Source organism: Cnephaeus nilssonii, assembly GCF_951640355.1.
Source record: "Cnephaeus nilssonii genome assembly, chromosome: 3".
Lineage (NCBI taxonomy): Eukaryota > Metazoa > Chordata > Mammalia > Chiroptera > Vespertilionidae > Cnephaeus > Cnephaeus nilssonii.
In genome coordinates, this window is record NC_137074.1 from 14,180,375 (window position 1) to 14,198,796 (window position 18,422).

Consider the following 18,422-nt stretch of genomic DNA (forward strand, 5'->3'; position numbering starts at 1 on the left):
TTAATGAGATGATTTGCTGAATAAGGCTATTATTAATAAGCCAATTAAATGTTGAAGGGCAGCTACTGAAAGAAAAATGGTCACCTGGCTTTGATACAGCTTATCTTAAGCAATCCACTTTGTCAGAAAATAGATAGTGGGGCCATCTGACAATCAAGGGCACTCAATAATTATTTTCTGAAAACAAAATGTCAGCATATAGGAAAAACTTTGTTATCATCAGGATAGGAAGAGAGCAGAGGACAGGTGGAAAGGGTCTTGGTATTCTTATTTATAGAGGGCTTCTTACTTGCCTTTATTCCACTAACTTTTTTTTCCAAAGCCTTAAGGGATAAATGGTCAACATCATTTTAAATGACAAGGGAATCATTATTAAAAGAGAATAACAGAGGAGGTGAGCTCATACTACTAGATGAATGGTAAAGTTCATGGGACTCTCCTGTGCTATGATTTAAGGATTTTTGTTTCCATGTAAGAGGGCTCCTGGTTCCTGGATTTCCTGGTAGCATGGCTCAGCTATTCACTACTGGTGTGACCTTATAAAAGGCCCAGAATTCTCAAAAGTTCTGTGTGCTACTCTGAATACAAGAAAAATGATGCAGTAACACACACACACACACACACACACACACACACACACACACACACACACTCTCTCTCTCTCTCTCTCTCTCTCTCTCTCTCTCCACTGTGATTTGGCAAGATGTAAGGTTTGGAGGTTTTTAGTAGCTTCAAATTTAATACTCTTCTTCCTATGGTCATAACTGATTCAAATTGCCTTGATTCCATGTAAAAAAATTATAAATCTTTTGCTAGTCTCTACCACCCACATACTTCATTAGGGAAAAAAAATCTAATTTTTCCTATTCATAATCTTCTATGTTCTCATAGCCCATACAAATTTACACAGTGCAAGTTTCCCCCCTTGAGTTCACCATTTATCATATTTATAAATCTGGTTAATACTATTTATAATTGTACAACATAGACTAATTTATTTATTCATTGATTCATTAATCAATTATTTGTTCAAAAAACAAATAATTTATTTGATTGGATAAATAAAACTCATCTTCACTTGAAGCAAAGATAAATTACCAAAATGCTTAGGATTCTTTAATGTCCCTTGCTATTCAGTGTTTGAAATATTTTGAAACAATCTGATGGCTTTAAATAAAGTTCAATGTACACATCTAATCATTGTTAGAAAATAACTTCTTTCAGCAATAAAAACTCAAGTTTACTTATCCGTTATTTTAATACTCTTTTCAGAGTTACCTTTTCTTTTCTCATGGTCATTGAGTACAAACACTCCGACTCCCAATAGCTTAAGAAGGTCAATTAAGATGTGAACTCATATGCTACCACTGTGTTGAAGTCCCTAAAGTACATTCCTCACAATTGATTTTAAGTTTCCAATTTTCTTTCAGCCTTCCTTAGCTCAGGAAACTTACCTAATGTGTCAACACTAAACCATAGCTATGATCCCATACCTATCATCAAATTAGAAAGTAAACAATGAAAAACTTATGGGAGCATGTTGAAAACTATTTACTAAATTATATAGAGTTATACTGACACTATAATACAAAGTGGATGTAAAATTTCTGCACATAAAATACCGTATTTTCCCATACACATTATGATAGTAAAAAGCTTGTCTTTATTCTCCACATATATGGTTTAATCTTACCAACTTACTGTTAGAGACATTAATTTTTACAAAGGTCCTAGAGAGACATCTAATTCTGCTTTTATATTACTCCAGTTCTGTTCTAATAAATTCTGTCTTCTTAATGGGTACTAAACAAAGTTGTGTGCTCTTTCTACTACAGGATAACAGAATGTGTTTCCATGTTCATAATCTCTAGAAAGTTATACATTCTCTATATTAGGATATTATTAATCTTGTCCTGTCTCAGTAAAATACAGGTTTAAATAGTTTAATTCAGTGTCTCCTAGAAATTAACACTCATAGTAAGGAATATATTGTTTTAATTTTGTTATTCTTGGATTATAAAACATAAAGTGTAGTGCACAGGTATGGTAAAAAATAAAATGAAAATCATAAAAGTGTTTTCTTATTTAAAAATTTTATTGATTTCAGAGAGGAAGGGAGAGGGAGAGATAGAAACATCAATGACGAGAGAGAATCATTGATCAGCTGCCTCCTGCTCACCCTACACTAGGGATCAAGCCTGCAACCCAAGCATGAACCCTGACTTGAACTGTGACCTCCTGGTTCACAGGTCGATGTTCAACCACTGAGCTACTCAGGCAGGGCCATAAAGGTGTTTTCTTATCTATTATCTTTCTTCTATTGGTTCATATCCAATTAAAAATACATTACAGATGGCTAAAAACCTTTTTGAATTATTCAGCTGTACTTTACTTCACTGTGGAATTCATGCATTTTGATAACCTAATAGATACAGTGTCTTCGAGTCATACAAAGAGATCAGATGGTTCAGAATCATTTGGAAATATTAGTTATTTTTTTAACAAGTGCAAATATCAAGGATAAAGCCTCTATAAATGTTTAGCCAACAAATCTTCTTGAACATGTAATTTTTCAATGTAAAGAAATAATACATTGAAAAAGAAAATGTGGAAAAATTAATTTTCCCAAAATCATTAATATAACATAGTATTGAATTATGGAATTTCCAATTGGTCCTGCAGGGCATGATGTTTTCAGGATGAAGGAGAAGAACAAGGGAATGGGTTAGAAAAATAACTGTGACATGTGGAAATTATATTTTCCCCTCAACTGCTCTCCTGCCTCACCTCAACTGCCTAGTTTCTGTTCCTGCAAATATAGTCATTCCATTCGCTTTATCATTACTATATCATTTAATGGTATGCCTTCTACTCCAACACACTGAAATAATATCCATAGGCAGATTTCAATTCAGCCCCTACTACTTCAAAACTGTGTTTAGAGTATAATGTCTTACATTCTGATACCTATTCACCATCCACACCAAGTCACCCAAATTCTGTAAGGTTCAGTTTTCCGGTGAAAACTTGAAAAAAATATAACTTTATGATTAATCATAAAAGTATTCTTAAGTCTCTAAGAGTGAGAAATGACTTCCTAGCAGTACAAAGTGGGTGAGAAATTACTTTCACAAATCTGGCCATAAAAGTGTGAACATCACCCTAACCAGTTTGGCTCAGTGGGTAGAGCATTGGCCTGTGGACTGAAAGGTCCCAGGTTCGATTCCGGTCAAGGGCATGTACCTTGGTTGCGGGCACATCCCCAGTAGGAGGTGTGCAAGGAGGTGGCTGATTGATGTTTCTCTCTCATTGATGTTTCTATCTCTCTATCTCTCTCCCTTCCTCTCTGTAAAAAATCAATAAAAAATATATATATTTTTAAAAATGTGAACATCTACTATTAAATCAGTGTTTCCTTACCATAATACCCACTGGATCTATCTATGCTGTCACAAATGGTAAGTGTAATTCTTTTTATGGCTGATTAATATTCCGCTGTATATATGTACCAAGGCTTCTATCCGATTGTCTATCGATGAGCACTTGGGCTGCTTCCACAACTTGGCTACTGTAAATCTTGCTGCAATGAACGTAGGGGTGCATATATCTTTTTGAATTTGTGTTTTGTATTTCTTCAGATAAATACCCAGTTCCATTTTTAATTTTTTGCGGAAACTTCACTCTTGTTTTCCATAGTGGCTGAATCAATCTGCATTCCCACCAACAGTACATGAGGGTTCCCTTTTCTCACATCCTCACCAACACTTCTTTGTTGATTTATTGATGATCGCCATTCTGCAAGGTGTGAGGTGATATCTCACTGTGGTTTTAATTTGCATTTCTCTGATGATAAGAGATATTGAGCATATTTTAATATATATGTTGGCCTTCTGTATGTCCTCTTTGGAGAAATGTCTATTTAGGTCCTCTGCCAATTTTTAATTTTTTTTTTGTGTGTGTGTGTTTGTCAACTTGTGAGTTCCTTGTATATTTTGAATAGTAACCCCTTATTGGATGTATCATTGGTGACTATCTTCTATTCAGGAGGTTGTCCTTTTATTTTATTGATGGTTTCCTTTGCTGTGAAAAAAATTTGTAGTTTGCAATAGTTCCATTTGTTTACTTTTTCTTTTATTCCCCTAGCCTGAGAAGTCATATCCAAAAAGAAAATATTGCTAAGAGTAATGTCAAAGAGTTTATTGCCTATATTTATTCTAAGAGTTTTATGGTTTCAGGTGTTACATTTAAAATATCTAATCCATTTTGAGTTTGCAAATATATATATTTGCACATATATATGTATATATATATATGAAATCACTATAGTTTATATCTGAAACTAATATAATATATGTCAATTGTAATTTTAAAATATATTAATTTTAAAAACATCTCAACAACAGTTTATTTAAAAATTGAGGTAAAAGAAAGTACTGTGTTTCCTGTTAAAATCCTAGGAGCTCTGGGAGGATTAACATAGTAATTGATTATCAGTGAATTATGCCTGTGTTTGAAAAATGCAGCCAATCATTTTCATTATGAGAAACCAAACCTGCAGACACTTTGACCTTGGGATTTCATCCTCCAGAATTGTGAGAACATAGATTTCTGTTGATTAAGCCACCCAGTCCGTGGCATTTTGTTATGGCAGCCCAAGCAGACAAAGACAGTCATTAGGATAATAAAGAAAATTACATTAACAATGTGGCAGGCTCCATTATTTATAGGACCCAACTCCCAAGTATAACTACCTTTCATTTATGTTGTGATCAGCTGACATAATTCTATTCAACGAGACCTAATTTAATTCTGTGGGGTACGGTTTTTATAAAACCTGTACTGTATTGCTGAAAGAAAAGACAAATTCAGCTTAAATAAGCTATTGTCCCGTTTGTTCTTCCCATTCACCTCACATGCTGCATGTGGGTTTTGGGAACATAAGGTAATCTAGATGAGACAAGAGCCAACATGCTAAGAATGAGAGAACAAAGGGAAGATTATGTGGATGCCTGATTATATTGCTAAGATGTTTTTCTAGCCCTGGATTGTCTAGCACATAAATTTGTTTAATATGAAGGGGAGAAATCTTCTGAACTTAAACCCTGCTAGACATGTTTTCTGTTACCTCAAGCCCCCAAATACAAATATATTTCCTAACAGATAAACAGTATATGTTGATTTTAGGAATAAAATCTGTATAAAAATTATTGATCGCTTTCTGAAAATAAGATATCAATGACTTTTTGAGGTAAATCTATAACGTTATCTCTTGAAGTTTATCAAATATTTAGAGAAAGATGCACACTATGGGGAGTCACATTCTTATCAGTTTCTGAGCTTTCCTTTTGGGTAACTAGAAAATAGAAACATCGTTAAACATCACAGCATTCCTAAAATATACATGCAGACTTTATCAATAAAAGCCACTATTAAAGGATATGAAGAAAAGATAAAATGAGAAATGACATGTACTTGCTACCATCAATTAAAGTCAATGACTTTGGTGGAGCTCAATATATCATATGTATTATTTCTAATACTAACTCTTTAGAAAGGAGAAGTCAAGCATAAGTTTTAGCTTCAGGTAGAAGTTATGAATAAAATGCATATGTTAAACATATTTTTACTAGTCATTGCATTTCAGTGTTCCCCACGGATTTTACTAGGTTCCCTTACAAATCTTATCATCCTGCGGTATTTGAACTATAAATTCTTCCGGGTGCAATACGGGCATGGAAGGGAAGATTTGTTTCCCTAGTTCAGTTCATAAATTTGCTTCGGGCCTGTGTTCCGTAGAGAAAGATTCACTCTCTCCAAACAGTTTCCAGATGGGTAAATAAGAATGGCCAAGAACCTCGGCATGAGTAGCACACCACTATTCGATTCACAGAGAGACCAGTGAGCCTTTCATTGTGGTTTTGGGGTAGACTCATGTAGCCTCCATAGCAGAGTACCCAAAGGATCCAAAAGATGTATACAGCTGTTCATTACTGCCAGCGTGAAACCTGAGACAAAGAAGGGCCCTTGAAAAGGGTATTAATCTTAAATTTCAAAGACCAAAGTGATGTCTAAAATTAACTACTAAAGATGCTAATCAAAATCATATTCCTCTTTTCGTTACCCCTCAAAACTTGAATGTTTGAATGTAGAAGCAATAATATTATCCAGACAATTGTGAATTTATGGGATACTATCTAAAATTCATCTAAATACCATTAAGAGACAATTATTTAAATGCCATTTACTAAGATATAATACACTAAAAAGGTTCAGTCAACATATACATGAAATTGGCACTGTATTATGAGGATAATCATAAACAATAGTAAATACACCTTACAAAGTTTAATTTCAATGTTTCATTTTTAATATATTCCATAGTAGACACAAACACACTGGTACTTATGGCAAGATGGTTAGGAGAAATCGCTTTCAGTGGCCTTTGGAATAATTTTCATCTAAAGGCAAAGAGGCAACGTCCACCAGACCACTCCATCAGGTGGCAATCAGTGGACAGCTTCACCTCTTCCACTTATAAAAGTCCCAAAGTAGCTCTTAGCTGTCCAAAGTCTCATATAGCTTGTGCTAATTAAATTTAAAAATGTATTTACTCCCTCAAGTTCAGTGTGGTCATTCTTTGTTAAATTCTGATTGATGTAATTTATTTAAGGTGCGATTTACTAATAATCTTACCTACAATAATGAATTGGGAAGAGGGCTTAGCCTAAAGTTACTCATATCAGCCAGAATGGAGGGTAAAAATATTCTGCCACTTGTCAGAAAAAAACAGGGAAAATGGTGTCTCAATTCAGAAATATGTAAAAATCACAAGATGAAAGCCATGGGGTTATTTTGATGGTCTATTCCTAGATTTTAACAAAAAAAGCAAATGTTTTATAGTCGATAATGATGAATTTACACAATAAAAAAATTGTCACTGAAATTTCTATGAGTACCATTTTATCACTGCTATTGAATATACATTCACTCCTGATACCACTGTGAACTCAGTACAAATGTAATGTAGTTTGAAAACACTTTGTACAAAATGACAATAAGTGAGATACTTACACTTCTATACTTCACAATGTATTCCAAAATAGGGGCCCCTCCATCATCCTGTTTGGTGATACTGAGTTTAAAACTCTTCCCACTGCTTGGCTGCCCATGTATGGATGGAGGACTTGGCTCACCTAAATATGCAAGACAACATTCTTGATATTTGCACACACCTCAGATACCTAGAGAAACTGCATTTTAATTAAAAAAAATGTCTATAATCAAAATATATGATATTCCTGGACTTAACATTTGCTACTTGCCCTTTATTGTGATATAACTTTGGATCCTCTTTCTATCCAAGAAACAGCAACATTCATAAATCTACAGGTATTATGTCCAAATTGTGAAAGCTCAGAACCAAATATATTGTTTACATTTATGTCAAAATGCTCTGAGAATAGTACTGCACAAGTGTGCAAACATGATTTCTCTTATGAACAGTGTATAATCCCACTTATTTTATTCATGCAAATTGTATTTGTAAATATTTTATAAGTAGTTATTAATATAAACATATGAAGGCATCAAAATATATAGTATATATACCTACGTGGAAAGGTAATGCCTTAACAATTAATTAACTGCTTTCATGAGCATTATTTTTTATGGTTACATATAATTTTAAATAAAGAATTTTTGTATTATCCAATCTATAGGCCTGTATTTCAATATGTTTTTTCTTATTCTAGAGTTATTAATATACTTGTTTATGATATCATTCCTCATATGGAGATGCTATCTAACACACACACTTGCAGTATTTTGAATATGAACAGGAACCCATGGAAGTGTAAGAGTTTTTTATGTGAAGAATGACATCGCTGCTTGGCAACTTGGAATCGGGATTATCTGCTGAGTGTGCACTTGTTTCTTCTGCCTCCGTTTCCTCCTATTCCTTATGGATGTGGGTATGAACATGAATGTGTAAATACTAAACAACTAGTAGAGGGCATGCTTCAGTTTGCCGGATTCCCGAAACCTGTCATATCTGCTTTACTGTGAGGAATGCCCAGACAGACAAACTAAGCAGAATGGAGTAAAGAGGATTGTATGCCTCCAAACTTGGGAAACAGGTTTTTTCCCCCCCAGCAGCTTCTTTATATCTAATATGGTGTGTATAACCTCAAGCAAGTGTGCAGTTTATCTGTGAGAAAGCAGGTCATTAAAGTAATATGACCATTGGGTGTGTTGGCACACAAATAAGTAAGAAAATAGCCTCCTATAGTACAACCATATAGAAACAAAGTGAATCGAGGAACTGTAGTAGTTTTTGTTCATGAAAGCTAATTAAATTAGCATGCAGATATCACGATATGACATGATCTACAACAACACAATTTTTTTGATAAATGAATAACATTTCTGTAAAAAATGAATGCAACAATTTTTAAAAAGATTTGTATAAGAGATTATGAGAAAATCTAAATACTGTAAAATCATGGTTCTACTCAGGTGATTTTGTATAATTTTTAATTGAGTTTTATAATTTAAAGTTTGTATAGTATGTTTATTTAATATTTTTATAATACTATTACTTTTAATAATAGCATTTTGAGATAATAATTATAAAGCAGAAATTGTATTGTGTTAACAAATATTTAGAAATATATAGTTTAAAAATGTATGCCAAATTTATGACTCCATTACAATTGCTACTTCCTTCGAACAAAAGCTACGTTCAAATCAAGTATAAACTGTATTAGAGAGAAATTAAAATAATAGTTTCTGCCCAGCCAGTGTGGCTCAGTGGTTGAACATAGATATGTGAACCAGGAGGTCATGGTTCAACTACAGGTCAGGACACATGTCCAGGTTGCTGGCTTGATCCCCAGTGTGGGACATGCAGGAGGCAGCCAATCAATGATTCTCTCTCATCATTTTTGTATTTCTCTCTCTCTTTCTTCCTCTCCCTTCCCCTGTAAAATCAATATAATATATTTTAAAAATAATGGTTTCTATTAGCAATTACAGCAAAATGTTTATACAAAAGTAATACTAATATAAATAATAATAAAAAGTAATAATAGTAATTATAAAATATTAAGTACTTTGTATATATTATCTCATTTAAACTTCAAAAATGTTGAGAAACCGTTTAAATACATATTTGTTATTTAAAAATAAAACAACAACAACAACGTCCTTACCCTCAACATGCTCACTGTCTAGGGAAGAGATTTGAAAGTTAACAAAAGTGCACAAAGAGATTAGAAATTTTGTCATTTACAAAGGAAAGGGGGACTAAGGAAAGAGTAGGAGAGAGATGTGTTATGGTTGAAACATTTATATAGGGGTTCTATGAATGAGTAAAAGTAAGTGTCTCTAAATAAAGAAGAAAATAAAGGTTGGAATGGTTAGCCAAGATCTTAGTAAGCTGTAAGTGATCAAGCTTTCATTGAATGCTGATGTGCAGTAACCCTGGACATTATCAAAGGAGAGAAATCAAGACACGATGCAATCTTTAGTTTAACCTACTGATGCATAAAGCATGGTGGCAGTTGAGAGAAGGGTGTGAGGATGGCAGGCAGGCAAAGGTTGGTGTGGGTGGGAAGTGGGAAGGTAAAGGGTGGTGTTGTTGAAGATTACAAGTAGAACAGAGACAGGTATCCTTAAATTTTTGTTCAGTTATTCTAGACTCTTTTTCATCTGGAGATAGTAATATGAATCAAGATGTATTTGCAGTCCTGCTGGTGAAAAAAAATGAGAAACTAAAAACAACACTGCCATTGGGAATGGAAAAAGGGAACACATCTAACCAATTTTAAGACAAACAGGAAACAATTGGTCACAAATTGGGATGACATACTTTATGTGGTGAAACTTGACTGTCTTAATATGCACATATAATAGGCTTATGCATAGATTTTATAACAACATTTATTTATTCACACTCAATTTTTAAACAACTTATTCAACAGAAAGGAAATGCAAGCCATTTTAAATTTCTCTTAACTTCATATAAACTTAGTTGACTTATAACACCCCAAAAAGAGTTTAGTAATGAGAACAAAGCTACAACAGTTATTCTTCTGAAGTCATCATTGTAATGGATTCATTTAATGGTTCATCTTTCTCACACTTAGGGCCTATATCTTTTCTGGGAAAAAGGCAATAGTCATGCTTCATCAAAAGAATAGAATACTGGGCATGTCACACACACTTTTCTCCTCCCTAACAGAGCATAGTCTGAGCACTACAATTTCATTAATCAGACTCTGAAGGAGTAGGACATCTTCTGATCTGGACAATTCCTGAGAGAATGTACTGTATATATTGCAGTACCTCTTTTCCCTTTGGCCTGCTCCAGAGCAAAGTTAATTTTATAAATCTGAGATGCTACCATATCATCCAACTATTTTAACAGAGACATCATTCACTTTCCCACGTGTTGAAAGGACTCCCTGCATTTTAAAATCCCAGCAACAGTGAGCAAAACAGAGAGGAGTACTTACGAACTGGTAATGTTTGGAAGATTTCTATTTTACTGTAGTCTCCTTGCCCTTTGCCATTCACAGCTGCAACCCTGATTTCATAAGTTGTATTTGGTTCCAGGTTGCTCAAAAGAACCATTGCTAGAAGAAAAAAAATAGATATGCATATGATTAATACATTTTCATAAGTCAACAAATCAACCGATTGCAAAGCTGAATACAAAATTTCACTGTAAATCTTTCCATGGAATACCTGAAAAAGATAGAAGTAGGTGTTAGGGGAGAATGATTTGTGAACAGTCCTCTTCTTCACCTCGATTTTAGCTTTCTAACTCAATGCAGTAAATTTCAAATAAGAAAATTAAGTTTCTTTTGCGATGCTTATACTAAAAAAGCAGAAAGTAAAATCCCCTCTTCCACCTTTTTAATATTCAACAAATAGAATGCTTTAAATAACCATCTTACTGTATGCATCCCAAATATTTTTGTCTACTCTAAATTGATTTTCTATAGAATGTAATGGCAAAATGGAATTCAGTAGACAGAATTCTGGCCCCACCTATATGGTGTTTCAATCATGCCCAGGAAGTGTTACAAGGTGGACTCAACAGCAAAAGAAAACCATTTATTTGATAACCTCAAATCAAATTATTTTTAATGCTAGTTTGTAGGTTATCATCTTTTGTGTTTTCTCTCTACACTGTACCAGACCTGGATTCAACATGACACAAAGAAGAAGAAACAATCTGACAAAGTGCAAGGATGTGAAGGTTATTAGAAACCTCTACTGGGTCATGTCAACCCCTTTAATTTGCTAGATAATTTGGTATATGATTGCAGATTTTAAAATATTACATATTTACAAATTCCTCTAGGAAGTTAACAAAACTCTACAGTTGCCTCTATTCTTAATGCTTTTGCTAAACAGAGCAAAAATTAACCAGTGGAAATGGTTGTACCTTGACAAACAAGAAAAAGAAAGTCATTCCAGGTTTACTTAATCACTCCAAGTCAAATAATCAATTCATAAAGAAGACATATACATCGGAAAATAATATATTATATTATTAACTATAGGTAACCAGGGTCATATTTGTAGGGCTATATTTTTACATGAACCATGACAGAATATTGTATACATTCAAAAAAATTCCAATAACTTATGAACATATTTCCAATAATTAATTACATTTCCATATACATTCACTAAATAATATTTTTCATTCTATTCTATAGGGACAAACATACTGAATTTGTTTTTGTTTTTAAATCCTTACCTGAGATTTTTCCATTGATTTTTAGAGAGAGTGGAAGAGAGAGGGAAAGACAGAGTAATATCAGATGAGCGAAACACATTGATTGGTTTCCTCCTGCATGCGCCCTGACCAGAGTCCAGGCCTGGGAGGAGCTGGGAGGAGCCTGCAACTGCCGTATGGGCCCTTGACTGGATTGAACCTGAGACCCTTTGGTCTGCAGGCCAACACTCTATCCACTGAGCCAAACTCGCTAGGACCTGAATTTGTTTTGATAGTTCCTTTTGTTCCATTCTTTTCCCCAGTATTCATTATCCTGACATATGTTTAGCTTTTTCCTTATAATTATTTATTATTCATTGACTGACTTATTAAAGTATAAAAAATCAAATTGGTAGATATACTTTATAGATGTTTCTTTGTCTAAAAGTCAGAATTTAATATATATGAACTTTATATATATATATGTAGGTATGTATGTATGTATATATATATATATGTATATATATATATGTGTGTGTGTGTGTGTGTGTGTGTGTGTGTGTGTGTGTGTGTGTGTATCCTACCTAATAAAAGAGTAATATGCAAATTGACCGCACCTTCGCTATGCCCAAGCCATGCCCACCAGCCAATCAGGGTGAGCATGCAAATTAACCCAACCGAGATGGTGGTTAATTTGCATATAAAGACAGCATAGAAAGAAGCCAAGCACTGCAGAAGGGACCAAGGCTGTGGAGAAGCAAGCAGGTGGGGCGGGGAAAAGGTAGGAAAGCAAGCGGGGCGGGGAGAAGGGAGGAAAGCAGGCAGGGCTGGGGGAGAAGGGAGGAAAGCAGGTGGGGCAATGGGATAAGGGAGGAAAGCAGGTGGGGCCTGGGGAGAGCGCAGCAGGAAGCCCTATAAGCCCTATTGCAGGAATGTTCCTGCAATGGGCTACTAGTATATATATATATATATATATATATATATATATATATATATATATATAAATGATATGTACATGTTGTATTTTATCATGTATACCAGATAAATAGTACTAATAAAAATACATGGTCCAGATATTAATCAGAGTTTATTTAATCTAGTACCTATGTTCTAAAATCTTCAGAAATAATTAACTACCAATTGACAAAATTTAGATTTGTATTTCTCAGTTTTTGTACCTTAGTGTAAAAACAAATGAACTTGCTTTTGAGAGTGCATTGCCTTATGAAAGCCTCAGATGAAAACACATAGTATCAGAGTTAAGGGAGAAAAACTGGAGAAGCACTAATTGGCAGGAAATCCAACTGATTAGAAGCTGTAAGGACAAATGGAAAAAACAAGGTTTGAATTCAACTACTTCTACACAAATGGGGACATTATCTGCTCATGGTGAGGTAATGCAGAATAATGCATTACTCATCTTTGACTTTACATTAACGGAAAAAAAATACTGTATGTTTACCTGCAAAAACTAGTCCTAGTGATATGTACTGATAAATGTTAACAGTTACACAGCTAATCTACAAAGAGAGTATGCTATATGAGAGATTGCTGTGGATGTTTGAACTGCTGCAGACAACTTTGTTATGTGATGTGCCTCTATATTTCTATGATGTGAAGATGCAGCTGCTACCATTATTTTAAGATGATGGACTTGATAATGCTTATAGTCAATTGTGTGTCTTGATACAATTAAGCAAGAAAAGCAATAGAATTTAAAGCAAATGATTTTAATTGTAAATAAAATTATTCATAAATCAGAACTGTGTAGATCACACTTTATCTTTTCAGATTCAAATGGGTAAACAATAGAACAATCAGAGTATTAGAACATATGAAATCAGGAGAAAGTGAGGTTATTATTTAGATTAAACTAGTAAAACAACAATACCACCCCCAAACACACACACACACACACACACACACACACACACTAAAACCACAACTCCGCATTTTACTAGAACTCTGAGTATTTCTACTAAAAGCTCTTTCTGGCTCAGACTGCCAGCAAGCCCCCTCCTCTAACATTTCACAGGGATCCTGGGGGGCTTTGAGTGCTCCCTACTTCTTGCCAAGGGAAAAGCAATTTCTTTATGGATAATCAGTTCAGAACTCATTTTCCCCGTGTTTCCTTATATTTGTCTGTTCTCAGTGTCAAGACTCACTCATTTACTGACTGAGTCTCACAGCAGAGTGGTTTGTGGAGGAGCGAACCAAAAAGAATCAACTGATGTCTGAACTGGTCTTACAGTGCTGGGCTACAACACTCAAACTAAAGTGAATGAGGGCAGGCTGAGAACCATCAAAATTATAGGGGAGTGGCACGAAAGTCAACGTACTGATGAAAGTTTTCCAACGTTTATACACAAGGAGTACGTTTGTTTTTTGGTACTAACTCTAAAGGTTTGGGTACAATAACCCTTATTGTGAGACTTACTAACATAGCATGAACATAAAGATTATTATGTGAAACAGAAAGAATTCTGTACATTGAGACCAACTTAAGAGTGGGGGAAGAAAAAAAGATTCAGGGGAGGTAAAGCCTAGATGGGTAATTTGACTTGCCTTTTTAACTGAGAGGATGTATACATTAAATCACCCATAATTTACTGGCTTATTACCAAGCAGAGGGTGTTTAAATACTCAAGGTATGGACTAAAAGCAAATCACCACTTGAAACACAAAGGCTGTGTTCCCTATAATAGTCGTACCTTAAATTATGAACTTAGTTAATAGAAGACTTTCTTTCCCACTTGTGCCCGTATAATAGAACGACAGAACCACCAACTGGGGTGTGGGATGGTTCATTCCCTATAATTTATTAGAAACTCAAACACTAGGTGAAAGTAGACCTAAATTATAAACTACTAAAAGTTGTCTAAGGACAAATGGCATAAATTAAGGGATTTTATAGTTATGTTCAGTTAGAAGGATTTGGAAATCACAATGTAACTCTTCTGAAAATAATAAATAATCATGATTTTTTTTCACATGGCAACAGGGATAGGTTCTATAAAAATATAATTTCCTCATGAATTTAAATATATTTAAATACAATTGAGTTTCATAACTGACTATAACCTGGCTTTTGTAACCTGGCTATAAATGAAAAAAATATATAGCAGATATTGAAATAGATTAAAATAATGACATTAGAATGGAAAATGACAGGAAGTTGTGACCATTAAACATTATTTTACAAGTGTGCAAATGATCATACCAGAGAGGAAAAAAATTGGAGTTGCATTTTCCCTTTAAGAATGGAATCAGACTTTATTAAAGGAAGCTGAACAAATAAGTTTTTGTTTGTTCAGACAATATGTTATAAATCCCTTTCCTTAGGTTGTCAAGAGAAGCAGAGGGTACAGAATATTTACGACCCGTGGAGTAAAATAAATTACATATTTGCAAACTAATTAAACTGAGCAAAATTCTATCGTGAGATTAAATTTAGTCATGCTTTCTTCTTCGCTCCCTTAAACCTTGTATCTCTCCATGGGGTTATCCCACCATTCAGTGTAAGCAGATAAGGACTCCCTGGATGCAGAATTGCTGTCTCACCCACATAAAAGTTGTTCAAGTTGTCAAGATATGTGAAACATGTTAGATAGCTATGAGAAATTACAAAGCTTAGCTAGAGCAGAACTAATCATTCAAAATTACACTTGCTGTTAATCTCCTAATAGATCTGAAAATACAGTGAAGTCCCTTAAATTTCTCACCAAAGACTAGCTTTTGTTTTCTAAACAAAACAAGCAAAAAAAAAAAAAAATTTTTTTTAATTTGAAAAAAAATATCTGGCTTGCTTTTACAGGAGTTTGTAACAAGTTTGAATAATAAGAAAAGTGTGTGTGTGTGTTTTACCTTTTTCAGTCATAATGTAGAACTTTAAATATTTTGACACCAGTTATTTTTTACAAACAGAAGAATAACTCCATGGATAATTCCTTTACTAATGCAAAGTGCCTTTCAGTTTTCTTGTTTATGTATGTGATCATCTCCAGCCAATTCTACTTTCATTAACTTTTGAAAATTTAAATTCCCAGTTTTGTACAAATTATATTATGTTTCAAGATTATATTAGTTGCAAAAGAAAATTATCTCACCTGTTTATAAGTGCCTTAGAGGTTTTCATGAACCATATATATAATTGTAGGATATATAATTTGAGATAAGTAACATTTATGAATAGGTTCTTTATAAAAATATTCATATGGTTATAGATTTTGATTAACAGTAGAAAAATTAATGAAATGCTTATGTGTGATTTGTGTGGGCTTTATTCTTAACACAATATATTGATGGCACTAGTTTAAGATCACAGCTCATTATTTCTGAACATTCATTAGTTTTCTCGTTATTATACTGTTTTTTATTCTTTTCCATAAGTATAAACTATACATAAATTTAACATAAAAAATCTAATAACTGAGTTTTAACTGACATGATATTTTTTACAGGAAGTACTTACCGTCCCTTAAAATTAAATGGCTTTCACTTGAAATACACTCCCTATACCATGACCTTGATTTAAAAATAGTAAAGTTCCATCAAAAATATTTGTTTCCTAAGCAATTCAATTATTTTTTCATTTAATGAGTCTTCACTTATGAGAAAACTCATAATAGTACTTCAAAATTCTCTTAGAGGTCATATATTTCTATAGTTATTCTAGACATTTCCATTAGCTCTAATCAAGAAGAATTTATAATCTATATTCTAGCAAAGATCATTTTTACACTTAATATTAAAGTATCCAGATGCCCAGAAGAATGTTTGAGCAGCAATATGGGCTCTATTTTTCTTAGGTTTCTGGGAACTGTGAATATTTTCATCCCCTTGTGAATTAAGTTCCTATGAACTCATGAAATATTCATGTTTCTTTTCTCACTATTCACAAAACATCTTTCCTATATAAATTAATTTCATTTCCTTATACCATTTATTTCTCTGCTTCAAAAATTATAGATACACAAAAAAGCTCATTAGTTTTATTGAAAAATTAAAAGAAATATTTGTACAGAAGCTTTCTTTATCATTGTAGCAGAGACCAGGCTGAGTGTAGAATTATGCATGCATTTGTGTCTTCATCTTGAGATAATGTGGGAAGCTACCAGCAGACAACTAATTTTACTTATGATTTATTTCAGTCAATTTTCTCTTAGCTTAGTTTCCTGTATACTTTGATCTACAGAGTTTAAATTCATTCAGATTTAAATTACACACAAATTTCGAATTTAGCTCTGTTTCTTTTTATGGGCACCATGAAAACAGTCCAAGACATTCTAGTTTTGAATTTTAGCATACAGAAGTTTTTCCACTTTATGCAAATTAGAACAAATTTCCTTTCACAGAAAATATGGAATTAGTGCAGATTACTTTTTCCCCTTCCTTTGATATTCATAAGAGTTTATTGCACTTGTGTTTAACACAGCCTGATTTTTACATCAATTTCTCTTTTACCATGTGAAATCTAGTGATTTAGAAATGATAGCAACTTTTCTACAGGCACATTTTTTCTTGAGACAGTGTAATCATAGAAAATTTTCCTTGTAGATATTTTTTTAAAAGGCTTTGGAGCTTATTAAGATTTAAAAATCTATCGTAGTTTAGAGCTAACTTTAAACAACGATGATTTTTCATTGGTTCTAAAAGTGAAATATACTAATATAATAGAGGGAAATCAACTTTCACCCAATTAACTGTAAATAGCATGGATTAAAAAAAAACACTGGAATCAAAACCTTAAAGTTTAATGTGAAATCAAGTTACAATAACCTTCAACTATTGGAAAACTACAGATTCTCCCACAAAACAACCATTAATAACATAAAAATCAACCATTTTTTTCATGATTTTAATATCTCCATAATGCAAATATCAAAAATTCCTCACACATTTAGAAAGGTAACAACTTAGGTAACATTATTATATAGCAAAACAACTTGGAAAAATATTTGTATGGGCTTACTCTAACTTTGGTTAAATTATAATTCTCATTCTTATTGTTTTTACTCTGTATTTTAAATGTACTAACAAAAGAAAAACTATTTCATACTCAACAATTACCATGTGAGAAATATTTATAGGCAATATCTTTAATAAAATGTTTCCACTAACATTTATTTACTTTATTTTTTAGTTTTATAATTCAAATGTAAGGAAGCTTAATCCTATATATTTTCATCATAAAAACTAATTTAGAAATTAACAAAAAGATATCTGCCTTATTATATAATTATATACTGTGTTTATAAACATAACACTGTACATATCCAGTGTATGCCTCAATTACTAATGAATAATCCAGGAGTATTGAATAAATTGAAATCTGTTGCATAATTAGTGGATTTTTGAATAATAAAAATATCAAATAGTAGGTTTCCAAAAAAAAGATATGATTAAATTATGTTATTGAATACCAATATATTTTTTATGCAATGTAAACATATTCACCAATAGGAAGAGATGCCATATTGAATAATTTCAATTGGCACCACTCACATCACAGTCTATTAAATATCTCTTCTTGTAGTTGTATACTATACAATATATGCAACCTAAGATTGTGTCCATATGCAATAGTCTTTGTTATTCTTGTTCTTATTGATAAAAATTGCCATGTTTTGAAGCTTAAATTTACATTTAAATTTTCCACTGAGTGTGCACATTAAATTAGTTTCTGAGATAAATG

General features: G+C 33.0%; 1 protein-coding gene across 4 annotated transcripts in view; it reads right to left on the reverse strand.

Annotated features, from left to right (window-relative positions):
• Nucleotides 1-18,422, reverse strand: part of NCAM2 (neural cell adhesion molecule 2) — a gene marked incomplete at both ends in the record, with an annotated part of 396,277 nt that overhangs the window by 35,785 nt on the left and 342,070 nt on the right. For all 4 annotated transcript variants that reach the window (XM_079767352.1, XM_079767350.1, XM_079767349.1 and 1 more), the window contains 2 exons: nt 7,072-7,193; nt 10,515-10,634. In XM_079767352.1, coding sequence (XP_079623478.1) covers nt 7,072-7,193; nt 10,515-10,634 — 242 coding nt within the window. The remainder of the gene's footprint in view (nt 1-7,071; nt 7,194-10,514; nt 10,635-18,422) is intronic.